The sequence below is a fragment of the Culex pipiens genome, chromosome 3 (genome assembly GCF_016801865.2).
Source record: "Culex pipiens pallens isolate TS chromosome 3, TS_CPP_V2, whole genome shotgun sequence".
Lineage (NCBI taxonomy): Eukaryota > Metazoa > Arthropoda > Insecta > Diptera > Culicidae > Culex > Culex pipiens.
Window position 1 is genome coordinate 185,150,391 of NC_068939.1, and position 27,774 is coordinate 185,178,164.

General features: G+C 35.0%; 1 protein-coding gene across 2 annotated transcripts; it reads left to right on the forward strand.

Annotated features, from left to right (window-relative positions):
- Positions 1-203: 203 nt before the first annotated feature.
- On the forward strand, positions 204-27,774 carry LOC120414333 (tumor necrosis factor alpha-induced protein 8-like protein). Of its 2 annotated transcripts, XM_039575472.2 has the most exons (5): positions 204-358; positions 1,225-1,416; positions 20,173-20,356; positions 26,929-27,083; positions 27,152-27,774. In XM_039575472.2, the coding sequence occupies exons 3-5, from the start codon at positions 20,278-20,280 to the stop codon at positions 27,566-27,568; spliced, it is 651 nt and encodes a 216-aa protein (XP_039431406.1). In that variant the 5' UTR covers positions 204-358; positions 1,225-1,416; positions 20,173-20,277; the 3' UTR covers positions 27,569-27,774. The 2 variants fall into 2 exon arrangements, with proteins under 2 accessions (XP_039431406.1, XP_039431407.1); XM_039575473.2 differs by lacking the exons at positions 204-358; positions 1,225-1,416 and adding an exon at positions 20,678-21,282 and having other exon boundaries at positions 20,217-20,356.

Here is a 27,774-nt window from a genome sequence, read left to right on the forward strand (position 1 = left end):
TTTTTGGCTACCAATCCAAACGACTTTGACACCACTGACTTGCCTACTAGACCTCCTCTTATACCTTTCACGTTGAACGCGTTGAACGGATGAATGAACAAGAGAAAGAAAGTGTCATGAGAGAGAGCGAACGAGCTGCAGTTTGAGAAATGAATGAGAGAATCCGCGGTGAATGAAGCATGTTATGAATTTGAACACGCTGCCAGTCCTGAGGAGAAAAGACCAAATTCAGTCAATCAGACACAATCCGTCGGAGCGGTTGTCGTTATTCTCCAGCAAGTTACCTCGTGGTATCGCGCACGTGCTAGTGTGTGTGTGCATTTTTTCTGTAGTTGATTATTTCTTCTTTTGCAACAGTGTAAGTGTGGGTGGTGGGTGGCACATTCGGAGATTCTTTCTTCAGAGAGAAGGGGTGGTTTGGGTCGAGTTTGGGAAATTTGTTTGAAACAACAAGTTGCTGCTGCAAAGTAGCATCCCCCGAAAAAAATGAGATTGAACATGATGCTAGCTGATTAAATTGATTAGTGTTTGAGGTTGTTTTTTTATAGTGAAGTGAAGGGAGTGAAATGCATCACACCTTCGACTTACATGTTGTTGATTTCGAGCAAGATTCGCAATGAATATGAAGTCGACGACGACGATGGGAGACGGTCGTCATAGCGCGCTGACTCAAGTTGTATTTTTGCTAAAGTTCAATTAGTTGTTGAGCCCACTTTTGGTTGGTTCAGGTTGGTTGTGTGCAATGAGGAAAATGATTTATTCATGATTATGACAGGGTAGTGAATTTTTAGCACCGCAAAACCCTCGTGCCTGCCTGCGGTGCAAAGCAAGTGCAATATAGCTTAATTCCAGCGGCAATAGAGCTGAAACTAGAAGAAGACAACTGCAAAAAAAAAATCGAGAGCAAAATGATTGTCCATTGGTGTAGTGATGTAGTGATGTAGTACGAGCAGCAGTAAATAGGTTGACCATCGTGTCGCGGTTTCATGATGATACAAAGATAAATGCGAAATCCTCATTGTGTTCAAAGTGGTACAAAATTGGCCGATTTACGACATCACCCCAGTCAGCGGGGAGGCGGCTTGAAGAAGGGGCAAGTGGGGCAAACTGACTGGCTGTGATATCACTGATAAGACGGTTTGTGAAGACAATGACTCAGAAATACTTTGAACTGCTTCGAAGTTCTAAGAGTGTGTGTCTACAGTAAAGTTCTGTTTTTTCCAGGTGTCTGATTTAGTTATTGTTGATTCATCGATTTCGTCGCGAGGTCATTCCGAGGAAAACACAGAAATAGTGAAGCAAAAACAGTGAAAAAAGGAAAACAAAAAAAAACGGGAGAGGCGAAGGACACTTGCTGGCAGGAAAAGGTGTTGCGGGGACACACCGTGAGCAGCAAGGACACGCCGTTTGTTCTTGGTGAGTTCATCGAGCACTCTCTTTCTCTTTTGCTCAGAAAAGCGAACATTTCCCCCGGTTGGCGGTTAACCCTCGGTAGACTGAAATTTTGTGATTTTAGTCTTTTTCTATTGGGACGTTTTTACTTATCTTGGATACGAAAAGTAATGTTTACATAGTTTACTTTGATAACTCTTAAAAAACGTTAGGACTTTGTTTGCTATGGTGTCTCGATGTTTGTTTTTACATTTATTTTCTACGACACTTAAGAGCGAGTCCACGAACAGGGCATATCCCTTTGTATGGGACGCCGTTTGGACCTCACCTCATATAAAACTAGCATCTGGCCAAAATATGAGCACTCTAGGTCAACGGGAAGAGGGGGCAAATCGGGACACAAAGTTTTATGGTTCAAAAATGTCGAAAATCTTGAAAAAGCTGTAACTTGGGCAAAGTTCAATTAAATATAAAAATTTAAATTGCATCTGAAAGGGCGTAAAACATGCAACATAATGCAGGGTGAAGCATCGCAATTGGTTAAATCTAAAGGGAGTTATTGGCATTTTAGTGAAAATATAGCACAATTTTCAAACTCCAATAAAAAAGTGTTCCATCCAGATATCAACTCGACTCGACCTGGAGCTTGTAAGTGACATCTGGGACTACCATCTGAGACTGGTAACGCTTTGGGTAAGGCAGTTTAACGCATAAAACAAACACTTTTTCTTTTAGTGAATGTTTTGGTTATACATTTTTGCTCGGGGGACCCCTAAGATCCCATTTTCTGGTGATAATTTTATCATATTCGTATTCTTTAGGCAATTTCACAATAGAAACATGCATAATAATGTTTATATTCATCTATTTTAACCCTTTAAAAAATTAAAGCTGAAAAAAAATTAAGAAGCTGCTTTTTTCTGACATCCAGTATCCTTGGAAACGAATTTGATTTGAAGATTTTTTGAATGTATTTAAGAAAATTGTGTTCAACATTTCTGGAGTTTTTTTTTTTTTTTGAAAAGGTCCAATAAACCAAATTTCAATTTTTTTGCTTTTTGGGTGTTTTTGAAACAGCCTTGAGTCAGGGGTATTAAAAAACACCTAAAAAGTAAAAACTGAAAATTTGGTTTATTGGACCTTTTAAAAAAAACTCCAGATTTGTCAAAAAACATATTAAAAATAAATTTGATGATTCCTGAAAAAAAAATGCTTGGGCAAACAAATTTTGATATGTTTTTGTTATAGCTGATTGAATTTTGGTTGTTTAAAATATTTATAAAAAAATAATATTGGAGCAACATTTGAAAAGGACGGTACCTAGGACGGTACGAAATTGCTCTTACGGCCATTCATCCATGTGTTACCGGCCCTTTTAAATGTTGCTCCAGTATAGTACTTATTCGTATTTAGAATTTTTAGCATTCGCATTTATTCGTATTTAGAATTTTTGTGATAAAAAGTGAAAAAAAACGGGTAAAATTATTGTCTGAACTGTACAGACTAGAATATCTGAAATTTCGAATACACCAATAAAATTTGTAAAAATGAGGTGCACTTTGAATTTTACAAAAATATTTAGACAGAAAGGTTGTTGTCTTAAGTTTGTATTGAGAATTAGGACGGTTCCTCACTGTTGCATGTAATCCGAAAATTGCATGCAATATGTAAGAGAACCAGAAGGACGACTCTGAATTCAGCTTTTTTACAATCTGCCGACTCCGGTTCCGGACTTCACAGCGTTTTCTGTTCAAGGAGACCTGTCGCTCCCATCATTGTTCCGGAAGGCCTGTTGAGTTGCTTTTTCTGATATGCGCAACCAAAACACAGGAGAGACAAACAGATAGTTCGTAAAATTATCATGATCACTCACGGTATACTAATGATACGTTTGTTAATGGACTCCATACTACATTACTTGCACTCAAAATCTAAGTCAGCAGGACAAGTCATTTTCACTTCGTTCGCAACCATGACCCCAAAAGAATGGACAGTCCTAGTGATACTAACTCATATCTGGTGCGTGGAGTCCATCAAATCGCGAGGTACGGCAGACTACATCGTATCTGTGATCGAGCACTTAGCCGGAACTGACCTTGAAGTGCCACACTGTGTTTTTTACGGGACTGCAGTCAAGCATCCGTTGGAAGGAATTTTGGATCAGGTTCTGCAATCCTCACAGCTAGAATCTGTTACGAAGACGGTGATAACCGATGGAAATTTGAGCATGGAAACATTCGAGCTGCCTCCGAATCCTACGATATTGATTATTGATGGAACCGTTAGATCAAAGCAAACTGCTCCATTTTTGCTCAAGTTTAAACCCAGCACCAGGGTGCTCGTTCTGTACTCGCAAGCAGTTCGGGAATCAGAGTACGAGATGGGTCTAACCTTTCTCTCATACTACAATGTGATACATCTTGACGTGTTTAACCAAAGGACTGTTTCAGTTGATATCGTAAAGAGAGAAGTTCTGGATCAACTCCCAAGTCCGGATCGCTTGTTCAAGCGGACAATCAGGCGTAACATGCGAGGACAACCCATTCGGTACTGCAACATATTTTATCTGCCCAAGAAACACATTTTAGTAAGGTGGGTCAAGGATACGGCGACCTTCATGAACACGACCGTACGCGAGGTGGTCAATACATGCACGCAGGGAGTGTTGGATATTTGCTATAAGAGACTTTTGAGGAATCAGAACGTTGACGTGGATCTGACGGAGCATATTTCGCCGGAGATAATCCCAACCCACTTTGGGATCCTTCAAACCAATGTCCTGTACGATCGAGTTATTCTGGTGCCACGATCTCCGTTGCAACTGTTTAAACTTCTTACGCTGCCCTTCAGCTGGCAAGTTTGGAGCATTCTAGTGCTACTGTTGATCTCGGTGGAAGTGATTCACCTAGCGGTTCCAACGATGTTCCGGAATGAACCGATCCTGATGGTTGTATGTGGCTTCGAAAGGTACGATCTTCACAAAGCCGATCGCGGCGAAAAGTTTTTCATGTTCTCGTTGATTGTGCTGCTGTTCCTTATGTCTCAAGCTTACGAAACAAAACTGCTTTCTTTGATTGTCAGTCGTCCGGCGGTGAAGGACATCCATACAATTCAAGAGTTGAAAGAATCCGGAATACGGATCAAGTCCGACCTCTCGGCAGATTACGCGTTCCTCGACGATCACAATCTTAAATCTTTGGTTGTCAATAGTAGCAAAAAATCTGTGCTGAGCATGGACCTGGTCCACGCTTATATGAGCGATCGGTTCATAGCCGAGTTGGTTCTCCCAAAGTACTACGATCCGGCTCAGCGCATGAACCGATACCGCATCATGGAAGAATCGGTGGGAATCGCCCACATGGGATTCTTTGTGGATCTTCGGAGTCCACTGGTGGACGTTCTCGGACACACGATGACTGTTTTGATCGAAAGTGGTATCTATGGACATTTGCGCGTTGACAGTACGACGTTTATGGTTCAAAAGGACATCGCTGAGTACCAGCGAATCAGTGTGAAGGACGACTCATTGTATTTCGAGGATCTTTCCATTGCTTGGATGATACTGCTGGTTGGTTTAATCGTAGGAGTTGCTGGCTTTGTTGGAGAAGTTATTGTGAGCAAGATCTGTCGAAGCGTCGGACGCTTCGGAAAGGTTCGTTCAGGGCTTACAAAAGTGTTTCGTTGTTCATAAATGTACTCATCGATTCGATCATCAGCGAGATTTTGCGGACCATCTGCTAATTGTAAACCAGCATATTTGGCATCGTGTTTTGTAAATTGTTTATTGAAATAGTGATTAAAATAAAATCTAAACAACAAAATTCTTAATTAAAATGCCAAATAGATTGTGTTTTCTCCTACAATGTTTGTTTATAAAAATTAATTAAATTGAATATTGATCGTCAAATGTTCAGCTTCAAAGATTCTCACACATTCTTGTTATGAATTTCAATAAACAATATTGACCACACAAATTTTCAATTTTCGGAACACTAATAAAATCCATAGTTTGTTTTGGTTTGCAAATTTCAAAGACAAGCATTACTTGTGTGTTTACCATTCCGACGTACGCTTAGCTAACCTATTTTATGACCATAATAATTTCAGATGACGTCCAACGTGTTTATTTATTTTAAACGTCGTACTTGGTACGTGACACATTGTATTTATATTTATTGCTTACTGTACACTCTTTATACATGCAGAAATTTGAATTAGTTTAAAGACGTTTTTTTTTTCTTCACTTCATCGCTTCCTCAAGGGGTTCGTGCGGAGAATAGTATAGGTAGATAGTGCAAACTTATGTAGAGCACACAAAAGAAAAGAAGGGCTCTTGAAACGGAAATGAACTTTCGAGGGGTGCAACTCGACCGCCAACCAACGTTCGTCGTTTGAAGGTAGAGCCCTTTTTCCAACTAAGCTCTTTACGCGGTAAAATGAACCAATAAATTTAATCCAACTCTGGAAAACCCCGCCAAACTGGTGGATGGTGATTGTTTCCGAGAAAAGAAACATACAATAAATTCTCATCCAATTCGGAGTGGAATTTCAAAGTGCAAGTAAATGGCGTTCGATTTTCATCGGGGTACAAAGTCCAACGGATTTTATATCTCGCCCGGGTGATGTGGTCCAGAAATGTACCACGTGCACATGTGCTCGTCTTTGGCGCCTCTAGTGTGTGGCGGATTTGTTTTTCCACACGCCACCACCACCGGCGGATAAATTATCAATCCAAGTGTGCGGCTGAGCAGCTGGTTCTAGTTTTCTTTCCTGCAGCTGGTGTTAGATAGTACGATTTAAAGGATTTTTTCTTCACATTTCTTTTATGAAAGACTCAGTTTGTGTTATGAACAACTGTTGCTGAGTCTTACGAACCTAGTTCCTTCCAATTCATCTGTTGTTGACGACTTCCAGTTTGTCATTCCCGTTGATGTCATATTAATAGCGACTCCGTGACCAAGTTTTTATGTCCTAACAACAGCATTGAGTAGAGAGTACCTTCTTCTCCAAGAAAACGCCAGCTCGATCCCCCCTCCTCTCTCTTTTGTGTAACACTGTCAAGCCCAGATCCGACCTTTGCCACACTTCCACCGATGTCAGTTGTAAAAGAAGGAAAAAAAGGACATTCCGCGCCGACAGCGAAGGACGACGATCGAAGCAACCGTCGTTCGTGTTCATGTGTGTGTGTGTGTGTGCGTGGTGGCAGCTGCAACCTTTTTGGCGGTTTTACACACACGCAGCACGTTCCATCCAAGCAACCCCGGGGAACACAAACGGCTTACAACGCTGGTGTTTCTGTGTGTTGTGTGGTGATGATCAAGGACCTTCTTGGGCGTAATTTACGCGCGCACATGTCGTTCCGTTTGCGTTTCAGGATGTTAAAGGGACCTTAATCCACTTTATATATCAATATATTTTTTCTTCTTATTCTTGACGGAAACAAGAAATTTTTTGATCGATTTGGTGTCTTGAGCAAAGTTGTAGGTATGGATAAGGACTACACTGAAAAAATATGATACAGGGTAAAACATTGTTTGATGATGAACACTATTTTTATTTATTTTTTATTTTCCGATATGTTTTAGGGGACATAAAATGCCAACTTTTCTGAAATTTCCAGAGTGGGCAAAAAATCTTTGACCGATTTATGAATCTTCGAATCAATACTAATAATTTAAAAAAAAATCGAATTATCGGTCGCAAAAATTTTTAAGCTTCATTTTTCGATGTAAAATCAAATTTAAAATCAAAAAGTACTGAAGTGAAATTTTGATTAAGTGCACCGTTATCAAGTTATAGCCATTTTCAGGTAGCCATGCAAAGGACACAGGAAAATTGATTTTTTCTAAGTCTCACCCAAACAACCCACCATTTTCTTATGTCGATATCTCAGCAACTAATGGTCCGATTTTCGATGGTAAAATATGACTTTTTGATTGCAAATTTGATTTTACATCGAAAAATGAAGCTTAAAAATGTTTGCGACCGATATTTCGATTTTTTTGAAAAAATCAGTATTGATTCAAAAAATGCATAACTCGGTCAAAGATTTTTTGTCCATTCTGGAAATTTCTGATAATGTGGCATTTGATGATCAATAAAACATATCAGAAAGTAAAAAAATAAACATAGAGTAATTCCAGCCCAAAACAGGATTTTTTTAGGCACTTTTTTCTCGACCCTCTCCGATTTCAATGAAACTTTGTAGACATGTTATCTTAGGCTTATATAAGCCATTTTTGTGTATATGGAGCCAGTTACACTCGATAATGACATTTGAGAAGGGCGTAAGTGTTTTAAATATTTTTGTTTTTCGTAATTTAAATATTGCTGTATCTCGAAGCCGTTGCATCGTATCAAAAAGTGGTCAAAGACAAACTTGTAGGAAATTTGACGAGCTTTCCGAAAAAAATACACTGAAAGAAAAAAACACACCATTTTATGAGATTTTTTGATTTTTAAGTTTAAAAGTCAAATTTAAAGGTGAGCCCACGATTTTTTTTTCGTTCAAAATTTTTGTGAAAATAGCCTAAGATGTTACAAAAAGACTCACGAAAAATGCAGGATGGAGCAACTCACCTAAAAAAATACAAAAATCATTTAGTGAAACTGTTTTTTTCCAAAAGAGCTCTAAACGTCAAAATTTTCAAAAACCGAACACGAGAGTCGATTCTCCAGACAATTTTATATAAACGTCTCCATATTGACCATTGTCCTTAGTCCAATCCTTGTGAAGTTACAGCGGTGTTAAAAACAAAAAAGTTGAAAAAAATAGGATTTTTGATGGTTTTTGGCAATTTCTATATGACAGACTTGATTTTTCAGTCTCGAAAATATTTTTGCCGGAAAGCTCGTCCAATTTCCCATAAGTTTGTCTTTGACCACATTTCAATTGGCTTACAGATATAACCTAATTTACTATCCAGGTTACTATACTGCCCATGTTCGTATAAATGTCCCATATGCAAAAACAGCAAGCTGAGAAAAACGCTAAACAAGTTTGTTCCACACATAAGGCTGCGTGTTAAGTTTTCACGAAAAAACTGGATTTCCTCCTGATTTCTAGAACAAAGTACTGGATGTTATAGGCTTTTCTGAAAGAGCACACGATTTTGAACCAAACTGCAATCTCAATAACTCAAAAGTGACGATCATGGGCTGTATATTACACTGAAAAAATATAATGTTTTCAGTTATGAGCAATGTAATTAGCTTATATCTGTAAGCCCATACATCCAATTGAAATGTGGTCAGAAACAAACTTATGGAAAATTGGACGAGCTTTCCGGTAAAAATATTTTCGAGACAGAAAAATCAAGTCTGTCATATAGAAATTGCCAAAAACCATCAAAAAACCTGTTTTTTCAGCATTTTTATTTTTAAAACCGCTGTAACTTCACAAGGATTGGACTTCGGACAATGGTCAATATGGAGACTTTTATGTAAAATTGTCTGGAGAATCGACTCTCGTGTTCGGTTTTTGAAAATTTTGACGTTTAGAGCACTTTTGAAAAAAACAGTTTCAGTAAATGATTTTTGTATTTTTTTAGGTGAGTTGCTCCATCCTGCATTTTTCGAGAGTCTTTTTGTAACATCTAAGGCTATTTTCACAAAAAAATTTAACGAAAATAAATCGTGGGCTCACCTTCAAATTTGACTTTTGAACTTAAAAATAAAAAAATCTCATAAAAGTGGTGTGTTTTTTTCTTTCAGTGTATTTTTTTCGGAAAGCCCGTCAAATTTCCTACAAGTTTGTCTTTGACCACTTTTTGATACGATGCAACGGCTTCGAGATACAGCAATATTTAAATTACGAAAAACAAAAATATTTAAAACACTTACGCCCTTCTCAAATGTCATTATCGAGTGTAACTGACTGGCTTATATATGCCTAGGATAACATGTCTACAAAGTTTCATTGAAATCGGAGAGGGTCGGGTACAACCGATTCCCTATTTGACATGGAATTGCTCCATAGTGTTTCTTTTTTGCAAATCAAATTTTAGTGACAAAAAATGAAATTAAAAATCACCAATTTTTTCAGAAATTCCTTCCAAAGATACAGATTTTCGAATTTTCATAAATCATTTTTGTATGGACAGCGGCCAAAAAGGTCCTATTCAAAAGTTTTTATCTTTTTTCGTTTACTATATCCTTATTATTTAACGTCAAATTCAAGTTGAAGGACCCCAAACAACTCAATTTCGAGTGGTTCGCTGTTATCGAGTCAAATTAATTAGTTAGATCTTCTAATTTAATTTGGCTTGAAAAGACTCCAGCAAAACCAGAAAACAGAAGCAAACGTCAAAGCCACCTTTCACTCTTTCCAGTGGTTCGCTGTAATCGATACATGGTTTCCATGGCTTTCTTAACTTTGTAAACACACATTTGCTCGGATGCTCGAAGCACGTTTTGAAAGGGTAAATATTTAAAGAAATTTTAAAGAACAAATTCAATGTCTTTTGTGTTTCATTAACTTTTGAATAACTAACAGAAAATTAAAAATAAAGCTTTGCTCTGAAAAACTCTGACAAACTTTACGCATGTTAAAAAAAAAACTAAGCATTTTCATTACCACTTCAACTATATTCTAGTGTTGGCTTCATGAAACATTCACTACACAGATGCTTCTCCTGTGGTCGTAGTCAAAGGTGAAACTCACCCGCATTTACATGAGCTGCTCCTGCAACATTCATGATGTGTGCGAATGTGCGTGTTCGCCGATGATGATACTTTGCTGGGCAACACCACAATTTCACTCAGAATTATTCCCAAAGGGGGGGCCCAGCCAAGGAGCCCAGCCCACGTGACAGACAGTCTAATTTGTTTCTGCACTGGCTGGTGATAATTTCACTGAAACACCACAAATAACAAGGTTTGCGTTAATTTCATAGTTACGAGCATAATCGATATTTTTCTTGTGTTTTTCACCAACTTGATGAAATGTCGAATCGAGCTGATTGCGATGCCCTGATTGTCGCATCGCTTTATGAATGATTGAACTCCATTCATCTTTTCAACTCAGCTGTGATGTGGATCGAAACGATCGAGGAAACAATTTTAAACCGTTATCTTTTATATGTCTCCATTGGAATGTGATATCACGTAAATTAGTGATGCTCAAAAGATGCAAAACTAAATTATTTGAACCTTTATTAATATTTGTTGATAGTGAAAATGTAAAAAAGAAGTGTTCTACCGAAGGATAGTTAAACAATAACAACTATTAACAACTGACCACCTCAACGCGACGAGCTCCAAACATCTGATCCCACATGCATGCATTGCAGAGACCATCGAACCCGTCCTTGGCTGTGTCGGCCTACCGAGAGCTATTAGGTCGGTCAAGAAAACGAGTTCTTTGAGGTAGAGGAGAAATCCCACCACCGTCGCTCGCTGGAGACGAATTCTTCCACTCGCAGTTTGGAATGTTTGGAATGCTTCCTTTCGACACTTTTTATGATGACCCTCCTCCTCAAATCCCTCGCCCTCCCAACAGAGTTAGGTGGCGCTTAAATTTGTTAGCATCACGTAATTTTTTTGTCGCATTTTGATTAATATTAAATGGAAATGAAGTTGTAAAGATAATTAGAACAATGTTACAAAAAATTTCCTACTTTTTTGTGCTGCATTATTCTTTTTTGAGCAACTGCTATTTTAAAGTTTTAAGAATATCAAAAATTTTAAGAAAAAATAATCATAATAATTTAAACAATTTCCAGAATTTGAGCAATTTTAATAATTATAGAAAATCTCGATTATCCGAAAGCCTTGGAATAAAAATCACTTCGGATAGTTGAATCCCATCCCATTCCGAACATTTTTAGCTTATTTTTGATTGTCGAGCTTCAAACTACGTTAAAGTGATTTAGAATTTTTAAATCCAAGATGGCGGACAAAATGACGGCGATAAAAAATTTGAAAAAATGTAATTTAATATGAATATGACTAATATGAGATCGCTGAAACAAGTTTGCTGTTAAATTCGAATTTTTGGTTCATTATTCGATTATCCGAAGTTCCATACAAACTTTGGGATAATTGAACTTCAAATAATCGAAACTCGGATAATCGAGTCAATACTATATAAGGAATTTCAAGAACTACAAAAAACCAATAATATCAATAAATAATAATTTAAACACTTTTGAGAATTTTAATATTTTTATGAATTTGATGAATTATACGACTTTTAAGATTCTTATACAGTCCAGACTCGATTATCCGAAGGCCTTGGCAAAGTTTCACTTCGGATAATGGAAACTTCGGATAATAGAAACTTCGGATAATCGAATCAAGATATTTTTTTTTGTTCTCATATTTTCGATTGTCTAGCTTAGTATGATCTCTGAACTACGCTAAAGTGATTTAGAATTTTTAAATCCAAGATGGCGTCCAAAATGGCGGTGATGAATTATTGAAAATTGCCTCTCACCCAGTCGGCCTGGGTTCGATCCCAGACGGTCCCGGTGGCATTTTTCGAGACGAGATTTGTCTGATCAAAAAATGTTGGCCCCGGACTAACCTAAAAAAAGGTTAGGTCGTTAGCTCAACCCAGGTGTAGGAGTCGTCTCCCTGGGTCCTGTCTCGGTGGAGTCGCTGGTAGGCAGTTGGACTAATAATCCAAAGGTCGTCAGTTCGAATCCCGGGGTGGATGGAAGCTAAGGTGTAAAAAGAGGTTTGCAATTGCCTCAACAATCAAGCCTTCGGACACCTAGTTTCGAGTAGGAATCTCGCAATCGAGAACGCCAAGGCAATGCTGTAGAGCGAATAATTTGATTTTGATTTTTGAAAAACAAGAAAATAAAAAAAAATCCGTGTTTCGATTATCCGAAGCAGGGCTTGCGAAATTTCGACTTTTTTGGTGATAGCTGACAGAACACTCCAATCGTCTTCACCACGACAACCTGATTTTTAACATTCTACTTTCGTTCGTTTCACACACAAAGGAATGAGTGCTACGCAAAGTCACTCACACAATCATTGACTTCCCTCCAGGAGAAAAATCGCTTGGAGAGCGTTCGTTTGACATTCTACCGAGATTCCGATCATCTCTCCAATGATAGCAATCATATGACTCCTGTCACCACGCAGCATACATTAGGAAGAGAGAGACGAAAACGAGAGAAAGAGAAAGAGCACGTTGTCTCGTTCGGGCGGCTGCTTGAGCTTGAGGCATTTTTCGTTCGTTTCGTCTTCGTGTTTACGTTCACTGACCGTCGCCAAGCAACGACGGTCATGATAGGCGTTGTGTGTCAGCGGTCAAATATCGTTTTGGGAAATGATCGCTGACAGAAAGTTCTATCGAATATCGAGCAGTCCCATTCAGTGATAGATCCCTTTTCAAGCATTGATCCGAAGTCCTATACAAACCTTAGGATAATCGAAACTTCGGATAATCGAGTCTGGACTGTAATTTCAAGAATTTTAGGAGTTTTCAGGAAATTCAGGAAACTAAAAAAATATTTTTTTTAGGAATTTAATGAACATTATTTTTTTAAATCAAAAAATAAAAAAAAATCAGATTTTATGAGTTTTTTAAGAATTCTTGGATTTTTTACTGCACTGCAAAAAAAAAATGTGTCTGCTCGGTTTTTTTTTTTTCGTTTCCATTTACACTTTTTTTTGGGTGTTCCGTTGTCTGCTTATTTATTCAAACCAATGAGTTTTCCCACTTTGAAAGTGCACACAGGGGAATTAGGACACAATTTATAATGCAGATTTTATTGTCTTGTTTGATGTATATTTCTTTTTATGCGGAGAAAGTAAAATTAAAAACATGTTTTAAGCTTATTTATCAATTCCAAATGTAAATCTTCTAAAATTGACTCAAATTCCGCGAAGCTTCAAAAAAGTGACTGACACAAAGCACACTGACTTAGCGTCCCCCCATTATTAGCACGTCATTAGCATAAGTACTATACAGACCGAGTCTACCGAGGCTGGGAAAGAACTCTCTCTCTCAGTCACTCTGCGCCACTTTGCACGCGCCAAGCTCATTAGAGGTGTGATTTATTTCCCTGCCACTAGGACTAGAAGGCTTTCGAGGTATAATAGGTGTGATGGGAACATTCTAACTTTTTTTTTTCGCGTGGGTGGACATGAAAGTTATTTCCCAGAAGACTTTAGTGAGGTCAGCTGTGCTGTAAGCAGACATGCATCGGCACTATGAGCTCTTTTTAACGGCACTCAGCTTGTTCTAGATGGCATTTTCGTTTAAAGCAATGTTATGCTTGTTGCTAGGTAAAATCTCTTGTTTTTGGCTTGAATAATGTGTAGAAAACATTGGTTCATTGGAAAACCCGATTTTAGCTATATTTTCATGTAAATGATCTCTTAAGCTCTCAAGAAGAACTTCTTAAAAGCTCTTTGAGTGCAATTAAGAGTTCTTAACCTATATCTCGGTTGGGTTTCAAAATAATCTCTCAGGGTCTCCGGGAGCCTAAAAGACAAGCGTAATTAGCGTATTCTAATCACTGGCACAACATGCTGGGTATCTTCTACGTGAAATGCCAAACAAGTTCTTCTAAAAGAGGAGTTAGAGCGGATGCATGTCTGGCTGTAAGTTTGTTAGGATATTTTTTTCGTTTTAAATTTACATAATTTTTTTTTTCATAAAATTATTTTTATTAGGTTCTTTTCGGTATTGGGACCTGGTTAGGACCAGCCCGGGAGCAAGTTGACAGCTCCCATACAAACTGAGCGTACCTTTTTTTGTGGGCCCAGTGGGCCTAAGATGGCGGCTTTCGATATTATCTAGCTAAACATTTGAAAATGGCGAATAGTTAAAATTAATATAGTTTTTGCCTTGTTTCGGGTTAAAACGACAAAGTAAGCATTCTGGAATCATTTTCTTGAAAAACTTGTTTAGAGATACGCCACGTTAAAATACTAGTCTCGAACAGTTGAAGGGAGCGTGCCGCGAAAGCCGTCACGAAAAAAAAGTTTCCCATGCAAATCTTGAGTTGCGTATTTAAAGGACGGACTCCGACGAGGCCCACTCGCCATCTGTCGGTGGATATGCGCAACTCACGAAAACTGTCATGTTAGGGGACGGCTGGTTAGGACCGAGTCGATAAAAAATTATTGTTACTTAACACCTGCAACAAATTTAGAAACTTTACGAAATCAAATTGGAATTTCAAATCCACACAAAAAAAAAATGCTACCGATGACCAAACATACTTTCCGATGGGAAAAGGTAGTATAAGAAGAAATGCATTTCACGCTCGAGTGGCTCGCATTGCTCAAACCAGTCAGCCGAAATGGCAATAGAAACACACCCCCTGCTTCACTCCTCACATATATCACGGATTCAATTTATGGCTTCTCGATCAGAAGAAAAATCGCGTGCCAAGGCTCGAAGGCTGGCATGGCATAGATAAGCAGAGGAATTTCTCAAAAATAATAATAATAATAAATAATAAAATAATGAATTTTATTGACCTTTTTTAATTTTGTTGTAAACATCACAAAAGAAAATTTAAGTGAAGAATCATACAAATATCGACGGTAACATTTCAAAAGGCATCATGTACATTTTGGCACTTTCTGAGTTATTGCATATTCTAAAAGTACTCCTAATAAGCTACCTCTCCACCAAAAATGAGCAAAAGTTACTTCAGTAAAGTCTGTTTAATCATGATTTTAAATAAAGTAACATAAACAAAATCTCTGCCATCAGCAGTCCCTGTTTATATAGCCCTGTCAACCTGTCAAACAAAAGACTACATGAACCTCGTGACGAAAAAAAGCAACATGAACAAAGCGCCATGTACATTCGGCGAAGAAAAACGAATCATAACTAAGCGTCCCCCTTAATGACAGCAGGGTGATATAGACGTTGGTGATTTCAAAAGGAGTTATGTTTGTTTTTCTCAAATAAAATTACGGAAATAATGTTTTATTGAACTTGGATGATCAAGTATCAATAAAAGCAACGTTTTTCATCGTTTGTTATCATAAGAACATCTCATTTTGCTTTTATATTAAAATGGGAATTGAAAATGGATGCTCAACATTCAAATGCGTTTTTCTCAAAACGCATGGTTTGTACATGATGCTTTTTGAAATGTTGGCGTCGATATGGGTCCTCTTCTAAAAAAAAAGTTTGTTTTTATTGGGGTAAGTCGTGTTGTGCATAATTTGCGTTTGCATGGTTCAAGCATCTATAAATGAAGCATCTATGAAAGATTAAAAAAATAGAACTGTTTTTCGTTTTCAAAAACTCTTTCTGTGTGAACAATTGAAACGCAAATTAAGCACAACACGACTTACCCCAATAAAAAATAAATTTTATTCCAGAAAGAGTTTAACAATGCAAATCCAAAACAAATCATGGCAAATCAGGATTAAAATTTTAAAATAAAGTTTGATGTCTATTTATCCCTTACATTTTGATGAAGCTTAGTGGTGGTTTCTATCGAATGAAAGGAAGCAAGAAAAAAAAAACAGCGTAAGAAAATAAGCATTCACCCCAAGTCCGCTGCGCTTTTCTGTGAAATTCAAATGCAATCGATATGCTATACGGTCGTTTCTGCTCTCGTTGTGAGCTTGTGATTGTGTTTTTCGCGTTCAGTCACCCTATAATTTGAAACCAATAGAAATCCCAATGCTTTCGCGAAACGCGTTGTAGCCGGTCTTTCAACATTCGTCTCTTTCTCTCTCTCTCTGATTCGTGACAGCAAAGTTAGTCGAACTTTTTTCCTCACTTCTGGAAATACCTTACCGGCGCGCGATGATTATATCGAGTTCGATTTAACACTTTCAATAATTGATGCTCTAATTAGCATTGGTTGTGCACGAAAGAAAATTCACAAGTCAGTTACCTTTCCCTTTTCAGCTTCTTTTTTGGTAGAATGACTTTTCCTGGAGAAAATTTAAGCGATTTTAAAGTTGCATAATTTGAACCAAACTTTTTTTTCGTGCTTCTTTTTCCTCGTTGATATCAAGGTGACATTGTCTTAATTTTCCCCAAATTCTTTTACGGTACAAGCACAGCTAATTTGGGCTACCTACGTGTACCATCTTCTCTCTTTTCATCTTCATTACGCTGATGGTGCGGTAGGGTAGGGTAGTCATCAATGAGACACTTTTGGTTTTCAACTTTCAACGATTTTTGTATTTTTTTCATCAGCATGTTTTAATGAGCTTTTTGTTGCATTTTCTTTCTTTTAATGTGTTCTAACATTGATCAAAATATGAGATCGATCCGACCTCTACAGCCAGAGCTATCCAACTGTCTCATTGTAGACGCACTTGGCAGGAACAATGAGACAGGTGGGGAACAATGAGACACTCTACGAAAATCAATACTTTTCTAGTAAAACATCATGTTTTTGTATTGTTCCATTGCAGGTGACTTACCTTGAACATTTTAAAGCAATTTTGCCAACTTGAAACTTTAATTAACAAAAGTTATACTAAAAAGTAAATAAATTTAGTAAAATCCATTTATTTATACCAAATAACTTTATATTTTTGGCTAAATGAAGTCAAACCTCAATAAATATGCCAAAAATCACTTCCAATTCATATTTTGAAAGATTTCCCTAGATTTTGAAAAGTTTAATGAAGAAAAATCAAAGTGTCTCATTGTTACCCATGGGCTGAAAAGAGTGGGGAACAATGAGACAGCCCTGGATTCTGGGTATATTCATAATTTTGGTCAAATCTAATGAAAGGCCATTGTAGCCCAACTCATGCCCTATGAAATGACGAAAGAAATTTGGATAAATATTAGTTTTTGTGTTATTGGCAGCCTATGAGCGAAAATGTAATTTTCAGTCATAATTTACTTTTACACCCCAAAATTAAACATTTATGAATAACTTTGCAAGGGAGCGTCCACGACCAACGCCACTATTATGGCAGAAGTGTATCCAGTAGACACACCTTTCCTCAAATTATGAGCCTGATTGGTTGAAACTACGACTTGTGAGAGCCATTTTATCATTGTTCCCCGTGTCTCATTGATGACTACTCTACCCTATATTAGATTCTTCTTTGCACAGGTCTTTGCACAGAATGTACAGTAAATTTGGAATATTTCAATTCAAATATCTAAAATGAATCGCTTAAATTATTTTTTTTTTAATTCTTTAAAAAAACAATATTGAAATTTAAAAAGAAATCTAAAAATCTTAAAAATTCAAGTCCATCGAAAAATAAGCGACCCACTGTACCCACCATCATCACCATGGTGCAAAGCACGTTGTCGAAACCATCAACTTGTTGGGCGGCGCCTACTTTTAGAATAATCGATACCAAGTCGGATACAAACAACACGGCAGCAGGCCTTGTTCTACCACAACACAACACATCAAACAGAGTGCTCGCGAGATGGATCAAATTTGTGATATTTTTCTCTCAAAATTTAAATTTTCAAACAAAATTTCATCCAACTTTACGCTTGAACGTAATTTTCCCGCGCAAAGCTTTCTTCTTGCGCAAATTTTTCAACGACCTACTTTGATGGACCACCGAAAAAAAATCGCTTGATCCATGAGAAGACAAATTTTGCGCAGCTTGCTGCAGCCAGCAGCGCAGACTAAGACTTCAACTGCGTGACACGCTTGCCGGAAATTATGTTGTCAGAGCCTACTGCTGCCACCACGACGAACACTCACTAAATCACTCGCAGCGCAGCGACTTGGCTCATTGGGGTGTAATAAATTGTTCGATTTTTTACTTTTCGAAACATGAATTTGCGTTCAAAGGTCTATCATTCATTAATAATATGAGAATTATTTTTATAGTAATTATATGTCGGACATTTTTGCGATTTACTTTACTTTTTCGAAATATTTTCATTTTTAAAGATTTTGTTCCTAATGCACTGAGGAGACCTATGAAATTTGATATTTTTTTGTGTAATCTGCTCCAGCAAAAAGCATGAAAAATTTGTTTTTGAGCTAATGTGCAGTTTAATTCTAAATCATCTGAAATTTATAAACAAAACAAAAAATATTTTGTACAGAAAAACTTGAATTTTCTTAAATCTAATTTTCGGGAAATTACGCCAAGTCAAATTTAAGCTGCTCGAGTGGTTTGTTTGAAAATTTGGGACCCTAACAGATGTAGAAACATGTCAGTGTAGGAAGAATTTAGAATTTGTCCCACCCTATCGGACCATTCAACGGGCAAATCTCAGCAATGTAATTTGTGGCTAATTGAATGGAATTGCAAATTTCTGACGCGTTGCCTTTGAATTTTTTAGGCAAATTGTTTTTTTGGCGAGTTAAGATGTTTTGAGAAATTCTACGATACATTTAGGAAACCTTTACAATTACATAGTTCGAAAGTTATTGCAAAAAAATATGATGGTTTATGTTTGAAGGGCTATTTATTTATTTATTCAATTTTCAAAAACTCATCCCATTTTAAGAATTATGAGTTAAATATATTTGTAATCCCTATCTTAATTTATGAGCAAGTTAATGAAATTTTCTTACCTTTTCAATGCCGTAATTCGTAATTTTTGATTAATTTTCTTCAGGAACCGCCTTGTACACAGTAAAATGAAGTGTAATTTTGGAACGTTAAAAATGTTATGGATGGAATATTCTATTTGTTTTGTGTAATTTACTTGAAATAAAATATAAATGTAAAAAGTGAAAAACCACATAAACTGATGATAATTTCACTATTTTCCTGATGTAACATTACACCAGAACTCCAGAATCAGAAATCTTCCATAAAAGATTTTTTTGTCAAATAATGTGTAATTTTACATCAGGAAAATAGTGAAATTTCATGTGGAATTTCACTTTATTCCTACAAATTATTTTAGGTAAACATACACAAAAAAGAAGGAATAATTAACCATCAATTTTATATCTTCCAAAATTGAACTGTGTTTGCTGTGTAGGTTAAACATTCTTATACAAATGGACTTATTTTAAAGAGCCATGCAGTTTGAAGAGCAATGGAAGCTGTAATTTTGGAAGGTTGAAAATTACCTCTTTTATGATGTAATTTTAATTCAATTAAGACTGAAAAAGTGACATTGCAACAGAAAAGAGGTAAAATTACTCATTTTTAGAGGTTATATTACACTTTTTTCTGACATAAAAGATGTACCCCTTCCCAGATGCAATATTGTCATGTTTTTTTTACTGTGTAAATATTCGAAAATCTGTAACTTTTGAATAGATTTTCTTGTCTTCGGCAAAGTTATAGGTTTTGTTGAGGACTATTCAGAAAAAATAGGTACACGGAAAAGAACATTTAGCCGATTTTTTTTAATTAACTTTTTTTTACAAAAACTAAATTTCTCAAAATTCGTATTTTTTTATTTTCGAGATTTTTTGATAAAAAAAATCCAAAACCCGCAACTTTTGAGCCATACAGATTTTTTTTTTGAAAAATTTTGATTTCTGGAAAAAATCGAAATTGCACACACAAAATTTTTTGACCTAATTTTATGTAAAATTGAGTTTGCATTCGAAAAGTACTTCACAGATTTTTTGATAAAGTTTTTTTCAAGATATAGCTACCAAAATTTTGATTTCATTATTTTTTTTCAATATTTTGATTTTTTTTAATCAAGGCTAACATTTCAAAAGGGGGTAAAAATCCATACAAGCAGACTTGAATGGGTGAACCAATTACACAAAATAGCTTCTTTGATCATAGGGAAGTCCCCGAAAAAGTTTGAACCAAATTAAAAAATACAAATAAAATCCAATTCCGGTTTTGGAAGAGAATTGCTCAATCAATATTAATTTTCTAATAAGAAGTTTAATTAAATTTTGTTTTTTTTTTAACTTTAAATTACAGCCCTCACACGAGCCATTTTGCTAACCCGGCCTGCTAAGATCATCACGCGGAAAACGTGGCCTGTACGATAGCGAACCAAAAAAAAACCGCCCCTGCAGTGAAACTATGAGTGCTGCCAGCATTTTGGAGCTCCAGACGTGGATCGTGTACCAGCGGATCGCCGCGGAATGTGCAAACTGTTTGTGTAAGTACTCATACGAACGATGTCGTCGACCGTTTGATGAATGTAAAATGTAACCTTTGTGTAAAAATGGAGTTTGGGGTGTGGTTTAAAAATGTTGCAAAAATTACATTATACTAAATTGTAAAAATCATTAAAAATAATCTCTGTGCTAAATTAAGCTTGTGTCACTTAAAAGTTATTTTAATTTTGTAAAAAGCAAATGACATCATTTCCACTTCTGTTCTCAACTTGTAAATTTACTTTATCTTAAGTTACATTTTCGCATCAGTTCGTTTTCGTTTTATCTTTTACTTTATTTTCTTTCGTTCTTTTTTTTTCCAGAATTTGTTCGGTTTCATTTTTCCATTAGTGACAGAGGGCGACACTGAGACACTCTTAAGTTTACACATAATTTTCGTCGCCAGCACGAAACTTGAAAGCGTTCTCGTGTCACGTTGTGGCCCCCCGGCGGACAACCCCGGGACCGTCTTCACAATCTCGGACGATTGTCGCCCAGGTCGTGTTATTATTTTGCTGTTTTGTTGATTGATTGGAAAGTGAATTGTTCGACATCGCGAGAAGGGAACCCCGACAGAACACACACACACACACACCGGAAGACAATCATCGATTCGAATCGAAGGCCAACCGACCACACAAAAGGCGGCTATTTTCTACCAAATTTCGGGTCGATACGACCTCGATTCACGTGAAAACCACCTCTCACTCGCCTCAAAAGGTGTGTAATATTGACGAGCAACAAGAAATCGAAACACAATCCAATTTAAGCATCAACAGCAGAGCTGTGTGCCAAAGAGAGAGAGAGAGGCAAAGAAGGACATCCGGTCAAAAGGGACGTGCCCACTTCCGGCGGCGAGAGGCGTTCCAGTTGTCGTTAAATTTAGATTTTCCAGCCGGGATCAAGGAACCAAGAATGATGAACACAGGTAGGTCGGTCGCTATGGTGAAAGTCTTCAATTCTAAAACATCTAGCCAGAAGCGCACTCAAGCTGAGCCTGGTTGAACCGCCACGGACGGTTGCACTTGGCACGTTAGAGACCGCTTCTCTGTGTGATGGAGGTACGTTGGCCCCCTCCCACTCGAAACACTTGAGTCCAGTCCCAGAGGGGTTGTAAAATAAAAAAGTAAAGAACGAGAGATAAACCCGCTGAAGCAAGTCTGTATTGAGTAGCATTATCCTTTCTATTATTTATTTTTTTATATATTTTCTGTACATGGTTTGATTCTTGTTTCTGTTTTTCGCTAATTACACATGCTTGGTGGACTGGTTTAAACCGACTTTACGGGGTTAGTCAGCCATGCTGTTGAATGCACGGATTCTACAAGATTTTTAATAAAGAATGCCCCATAAGTATCTTAGATTGCTAGTTTAACAAACTTCATTATCTGCGAACAAATCTGGAGCAGAATTTAAGAATTTAAGAATTTAAGAATTTAAGAATTTAAGAATTTAAGAATTTAAGAATTTAAGAATTTAAGAATTTAAGAATTTAAGAATTTAAGAATTTAAGAATTTAAGAATTTAAGAATTTAAGAATTTAAGAATTTAAGAATTTAAGAATTTAAGAATTTAAGAATTTAAGAATTTAAGAATTTAAGAATTTAAGAATTTAAGAATTAAAGAATTTAAGAATTTAAGAATTTAAGAATTTAAGAATTTAAGAATTTAAGAATTTAGGAATTTAAGAATTTAAGAATTTAAGAATTTAAGAATTTAAGAATTTAGGAATTTAATAATTTAAGAATTTAAGAATTTAGGAATTTAATAATTTAAGAATTTAAGAATTTAAGAATTTAAAAATTTAAGAATTTAAGAATTTAAGAATTTAAGAATTTAAGAATTTAAGAATTTAAGAATTTAAGAATTTAAGAATTTAAGAATTTAAGAATTTAAGAATTTAAGAATTTAAGAATTTAAGAATTTAAGAATTTAAGAATTTAAGAATTTAAGAATTTAAGAATTTAAGAATTTAAGAATTTAAGAATTTAAGAATTTAAGAATTTAAGAATTTAAGAATTTAAGAATTTAAGAATTTAAGAATTTAAGAATTTAAGAATTTAAGAATTGAAGAATTTAAGAATTTAAGAATTTAAGAATTTAAGAATTTAAGAATTTAAGAATTTAAGAATTTAAGAATTTAAGAATTTAAGAATTTAAGAATTTAAGAATTTAAGAATTTAAGAATTTAAGAATTTAAGAATTTAAGAATTTAAGAATTTAAGAATTTAAGAATTTAAGAATTTAAGAGTTTAAGAATTGAAGAATTTAAGAATTTAAGAATTTAAGAGTTTAAGAATTGAAGAATTTAAGAATTTAAGAATTTAAGAATTTAAGAATTTAAGAATTTAAGAATTTAAGAATTTAAGAATTTAAGAATTTAAGAATTTAAGAATTTAAGAATTTAAGAATTTAAGAATTTAAGAATTTAAGAATTTAAGAATTTAAGAATTTAAGAATTTAAGAATTTAAGAATTTAAGAATTTTATAATTTAAGAATTTAAGAATTTAAGAATTTAAGAATTTAATAATTTAAGAATTTAAGAATTTAAGAATTTAAGAATTTAAGAATTTAAGAATTTAAGAATTTAAGAATTTAAGAATTTAAGAATTTAAGAATTTAAGAATTTAAGAATTTAAGAATTTAAGAATTTAAGAATTTAAGAATTTAAGAATTTAAGAATTTAAGAATTTAAGAATTTAAGAATTTAAGAATATAAGAATATAAGAATTTAAGAATTTAAGAATTTAAGAATTTAAGAATTTAAGAATATAAGAATTTAAGAATTTAAGAATTTAAGAATTTAAGAATTTAAGAATTTAAGAATTTAAGAATTTAAGAATTTAAGAATTTAAGAATTTAAGAATTTAAGAATTTAAGAATTTAAGAATTTAAGAATTTAAGAATTTAAGAATTTAAGAATTTAAGAATTTAAGAATTTAAGAATTTAAGAATTTAAGAATTTAAGAATTTAAGAATTTAAGAATTTAAGAATTTAAGAATTTAAGAATTTAAGAATTTAAGAATTTAAGAATTTAAGAATTTAAGAATTTAAGAATTTAAGAATTTAAGAATTTAAGAATTTAAGAATTTAAGAATTTAAGAATTTAAGAATTTAAGAATTTAAGAATTTAAGAATTTAGGAATTTAAGAATTTAAGAATTTAATAATTTAAGAATTTAAGAATTTAAGAATTTAAGAATTTAAGAATTTAAGAATTTAAGAATTTTGAGAATTTAAGAATTTAAGAATTTAAGAATTTAAGAATTTAAGAATTTAAGAATTTAAGAATTTAAGAATTTAAGAATTTAAGAATTTAAGAATTTAAGAATTTAAGAATTTAAGAATTTAAGAATTTAAGAATTTAAGAATTTAAGAATTTAAGAATTTAAGAATTTAAGAATTCAAGAATTTAAGATTTCAAGTATTTAAGAATTTAGGAATTTAAGAATTTAAGAATTTAAGAATTTAAGAATTTAAGAATTTAAGAATTTAAGAATTTAAGAATTTAAGAATTTAAGAATTTAAGAATTTAAGAATTTAAGAATTTAAGAATTTAAGAATTTAAGAATTTAAGAATTTAAGAATTTAAGAATTTAAGAATTTAAGAATTTAAGAATTTAAGAATTTAAGAATTTAAGAATTTAAGAATTTAAGAATTTAAGAATTTAAGAATTTAAGAATATGAGAATTTTAGAATTTTAGAATTTTAGAATTTTAGAATTTTAGAATTTTAGAATTTTAGAATTTTAGAATTTAAGAATTTTAGAATTTTAGAATTTTAGAATTTTAGAATTTTAGAATTTTAGAATTTTAGATTTTAAAATTTTAGAATTTTAGAATTCTGTGGTTTTTTTTAAAGGTCCAATAAACCAAAATTCCAGTTTTTGCTTTTAGGGTGTTTTTGAAACGGCTTTGAGTCAGGCAGGGGTATTAAAAACACCCAAAAAGCAAAAACTGAAAATTTTATTTATTGAACCTTTTTGAAAAAAACTCCTGTATTTTTGTATTTTAAAAATTTTGCGAATTGGAGAATTTTAGAATCTAAGATTTTTTTAAATTATGAAAAGTTTACAATTTACAAATTTCAGATTTATTTAATTACGGATTAATAAAAAAAAAAACAAAATTTCGGCTTTGAAATTTAGATTTTTTAAATGGAAATGAATAATACCTTTTTTGTAATTTTAGATTTTATTTTCCTGTGTTTTCGGGGACCAAAATAGCATATATGAAAAATGGCATTTTTCTAATTTTTATAAAATTGAATTTGATATAAAAAAAAAACTCAACAGATTTTTAATGTTGTCGTTTTCATTATACAACCGTTATACGTTATATTTGAATGAAAAATCTTAAATTTTCTGTATTCAAAAATGAATTTCCTCCAGATTTCTAGGACAAAGTACCTACTATATATTTTTGGGTTTTCTTAAGAACACCCGATTTTGAACCAAAATACATTAATAACTCAACAGTGATAAATATGCATATAGGTTATTTATGCGTACAGGGGCAGTGAACTACTTTAAATGTCATGTGTTTTTATGAAAGGGTGATTTTAGCAACAAAGAAAAAAAACAAAACAGTATTTCATGCTGTTCTAGAAGGGCCTCTTTTTAAACATAAACATTAAGATCTGGAAGCCCTAGGTAGAATTTATTGAACTTGAGTTTTTTTTTATAAAATATATACGAAATTAAGGTTAGATGAGTGAAATATTATAATGTAGTAAAAAAAATCATTTGTATCATTTTTATCTGTAAAATAAAGACATAAGACGCCAAATGCCAAAAAATATTGCGTCCGATTAAATTTCATATTTTATGTGTTCTTTTTTTGCGATTATTCTCAAAGTTTTATTTTGAGATATGTGTCATGAGTTGACAACCATTTAATAAGATATTTATGGATATAAATATCAAACAAGTTGGCGATTACGTTTAAATTAAGTTGCTGTAGTTTTCAACTATAAAAACTCTTGAATATACATATTAGGGTGTTTCATCCTAACAAAAAAGTTATCAGAATCAAGCAAACCGAGGTTCCCCTAGTAGAGGATACCCATAGGGACTCTCATGCCAAATATCAGCCCATTTGGTTGAGAATTGGCCTGTCCCCAGCGGTTCAAAGTTTACATGTAAATTACTATGGGATTTTTATGCTTTTCGTTCAATCGTTCCTACAGGTCTGGGGACAACATGGATTCACTCGGAATAAAGACAGGTGTGTAGGGGATGGTCCAATGAACAAATTCCAGAAGGAATTAGGGTTGTCCATTCTGTCCCCAAGGTGCGCATTGGATCGACGTCCGGTGTCTCCAGAATCAACGATTCACCCTTCAAATGTACGCATTGTCCTTAGTATGCTATGACGGCTAGGTGAAAATTACGATGCCCCATATCAGACGGTGAACACGTGGAGAAGCATCGATTGCATTATTATTACAAAATCATCATGTTACGTTATTTGGAATAGTTCAAATTGTTACAGGAACATCAAAAATTATAATTTCATTACTTTAAAGTATGTTTCTGAGCCAAAACTTGTGTGAATGCTCTGCCACGTGTTCACCGTATGACATGGGGCGTCGTAATTTTCACGTAGCCGTCATAGCATACTAAGGACAATGCGTACTTTTGAAGGGTGAATCGTTGATTCTGGAGACACCTGACGTAGATCCAATGCGCACCTTGGGGACAGAATGGACAATCCTAATTCCCTCTGGATTTGTTTCATTGGACCATCCCCTACACACCTGTCTTTATTCCGAGTGAATCCATGTTGTCCCCAGACCTGTAGGAACGATTGAACGAAAAGCATAAAAATCCCATAGTAATTTACATGTAAACTTTGACCCGCTGGGGACAGGCCAATTCTCAACCAAATGGGCTGATATTTGGCATGAGAGTCCCTATGGGTATCCTCTACTAGGGGAATCTCGGTTTGCCTGATTCTGATAACTTTTTTGTTAGGATGAAACACCCTAATACATATATCTTATAAATTAATGTTACAAAATAAATTTGGACTTAATAAATAAAATAAACAGTAAAGATGATGCTTGGAAAGCTTCGATCCCCTTGAGAAAGGGTAATCCCCTAGAGAAGTGGTAACAAAGAACACATTTTATTGCACATATCTTTTCAAATCAATACTTGAGCAAATCAGCAAATTCAGCAGCGAGACGAGACGCGTTAACTGACGCGTCAACGAGCGGTAATAAGTGATAAGTGGCCTCTCGTGCAAGATTCATATCCTATTCGTTCCTTCAGACAAATCTCAAGATTGTTCTCTCCCCCTTCCAAGTCGATCTGTTGAGGGGTGGGGAGAATCTACCATTTCAACGGTCGCATAAACTCGGTCGTAACGACTTCTTCTTCAGTTGGGACAAAAAAGCAGAAAGTCGAGCAGCACAAAAAAAACAACAGGCAAATATATTAACGACGTTGTTCGGGGACTCTAATATAATCAGATGAGAAGTTTGATTATTGCTTGACTGCGATGAGTGATGAAATCGAGAAGGTTACATAATTTCTAATTTATTATTCTCTCGTTCTGTCTTTCCCACAGTCATGACCGACAATGCCTTCAAAGCAAAGGACATCGGCCTGCGAGCGCAGAAGAAGATCCTGTCCCGGATGGCGACCAAGAACGTGGCCAAGGTGTTTATCGACGGCACGACCGCGTCCCTGCTGGACAACGTCTACCGGCTAGCGAAGGCACACGTAAGCGAGTTTTTTTTTTTGGTTTTTGGGTTGCGGATGAATAATTGAAGGGATGTTGTTCTTTGCAGAGTGGCAGCAAGAAGGACGCGGAACGTCTAGTCAAGAACATCATCAAAATTGTGATCAAAATTGCCGTCCTCCACCGCAACGGTCAGTTCAACGGGGAAGAGCTGAAGCAGGCGGACAAATTCCGAGCCAAGTTCCAGACGCTGCAGATGGCGATCATTTCGTTCTACGAGGTTGACTACAGCTTCGACTTGAACTACCTGCTCAAATCGCTGCAGGAGGTGGACACACTGCTCAAGTCCTGTGTGGCACGCCACCTCACGGACAAGTCGATGGGCCGCATCCAGGAGGTGTTTGAGTTTTTCAGCGATCCTTCCCTGCTGGAGTTGGCGTTCAAGCAGGACTCCTCCCCGTACCGGGACATTATGGACAAAATCGTGACCGATCTCAACAAAGCAATGGAAAACGGAGATATTTAATGGACTCTTGGCCGTTGTCGGAAGGGGCGAGGTCGCGTTGGCCGGGCCACTTCCAGTTAACCTAGTGAATAGCGCTGAGACGTCGTGTCTTTTGTACAGTGGACTCTTATTTATGTTCTTGTTCTATAAGTTACTGTTGATTGCCCTTTAACAATATTGCATTTGTCTGTGTTTAGGAGTCTAAGAATAGACAATTACGTGGTTTT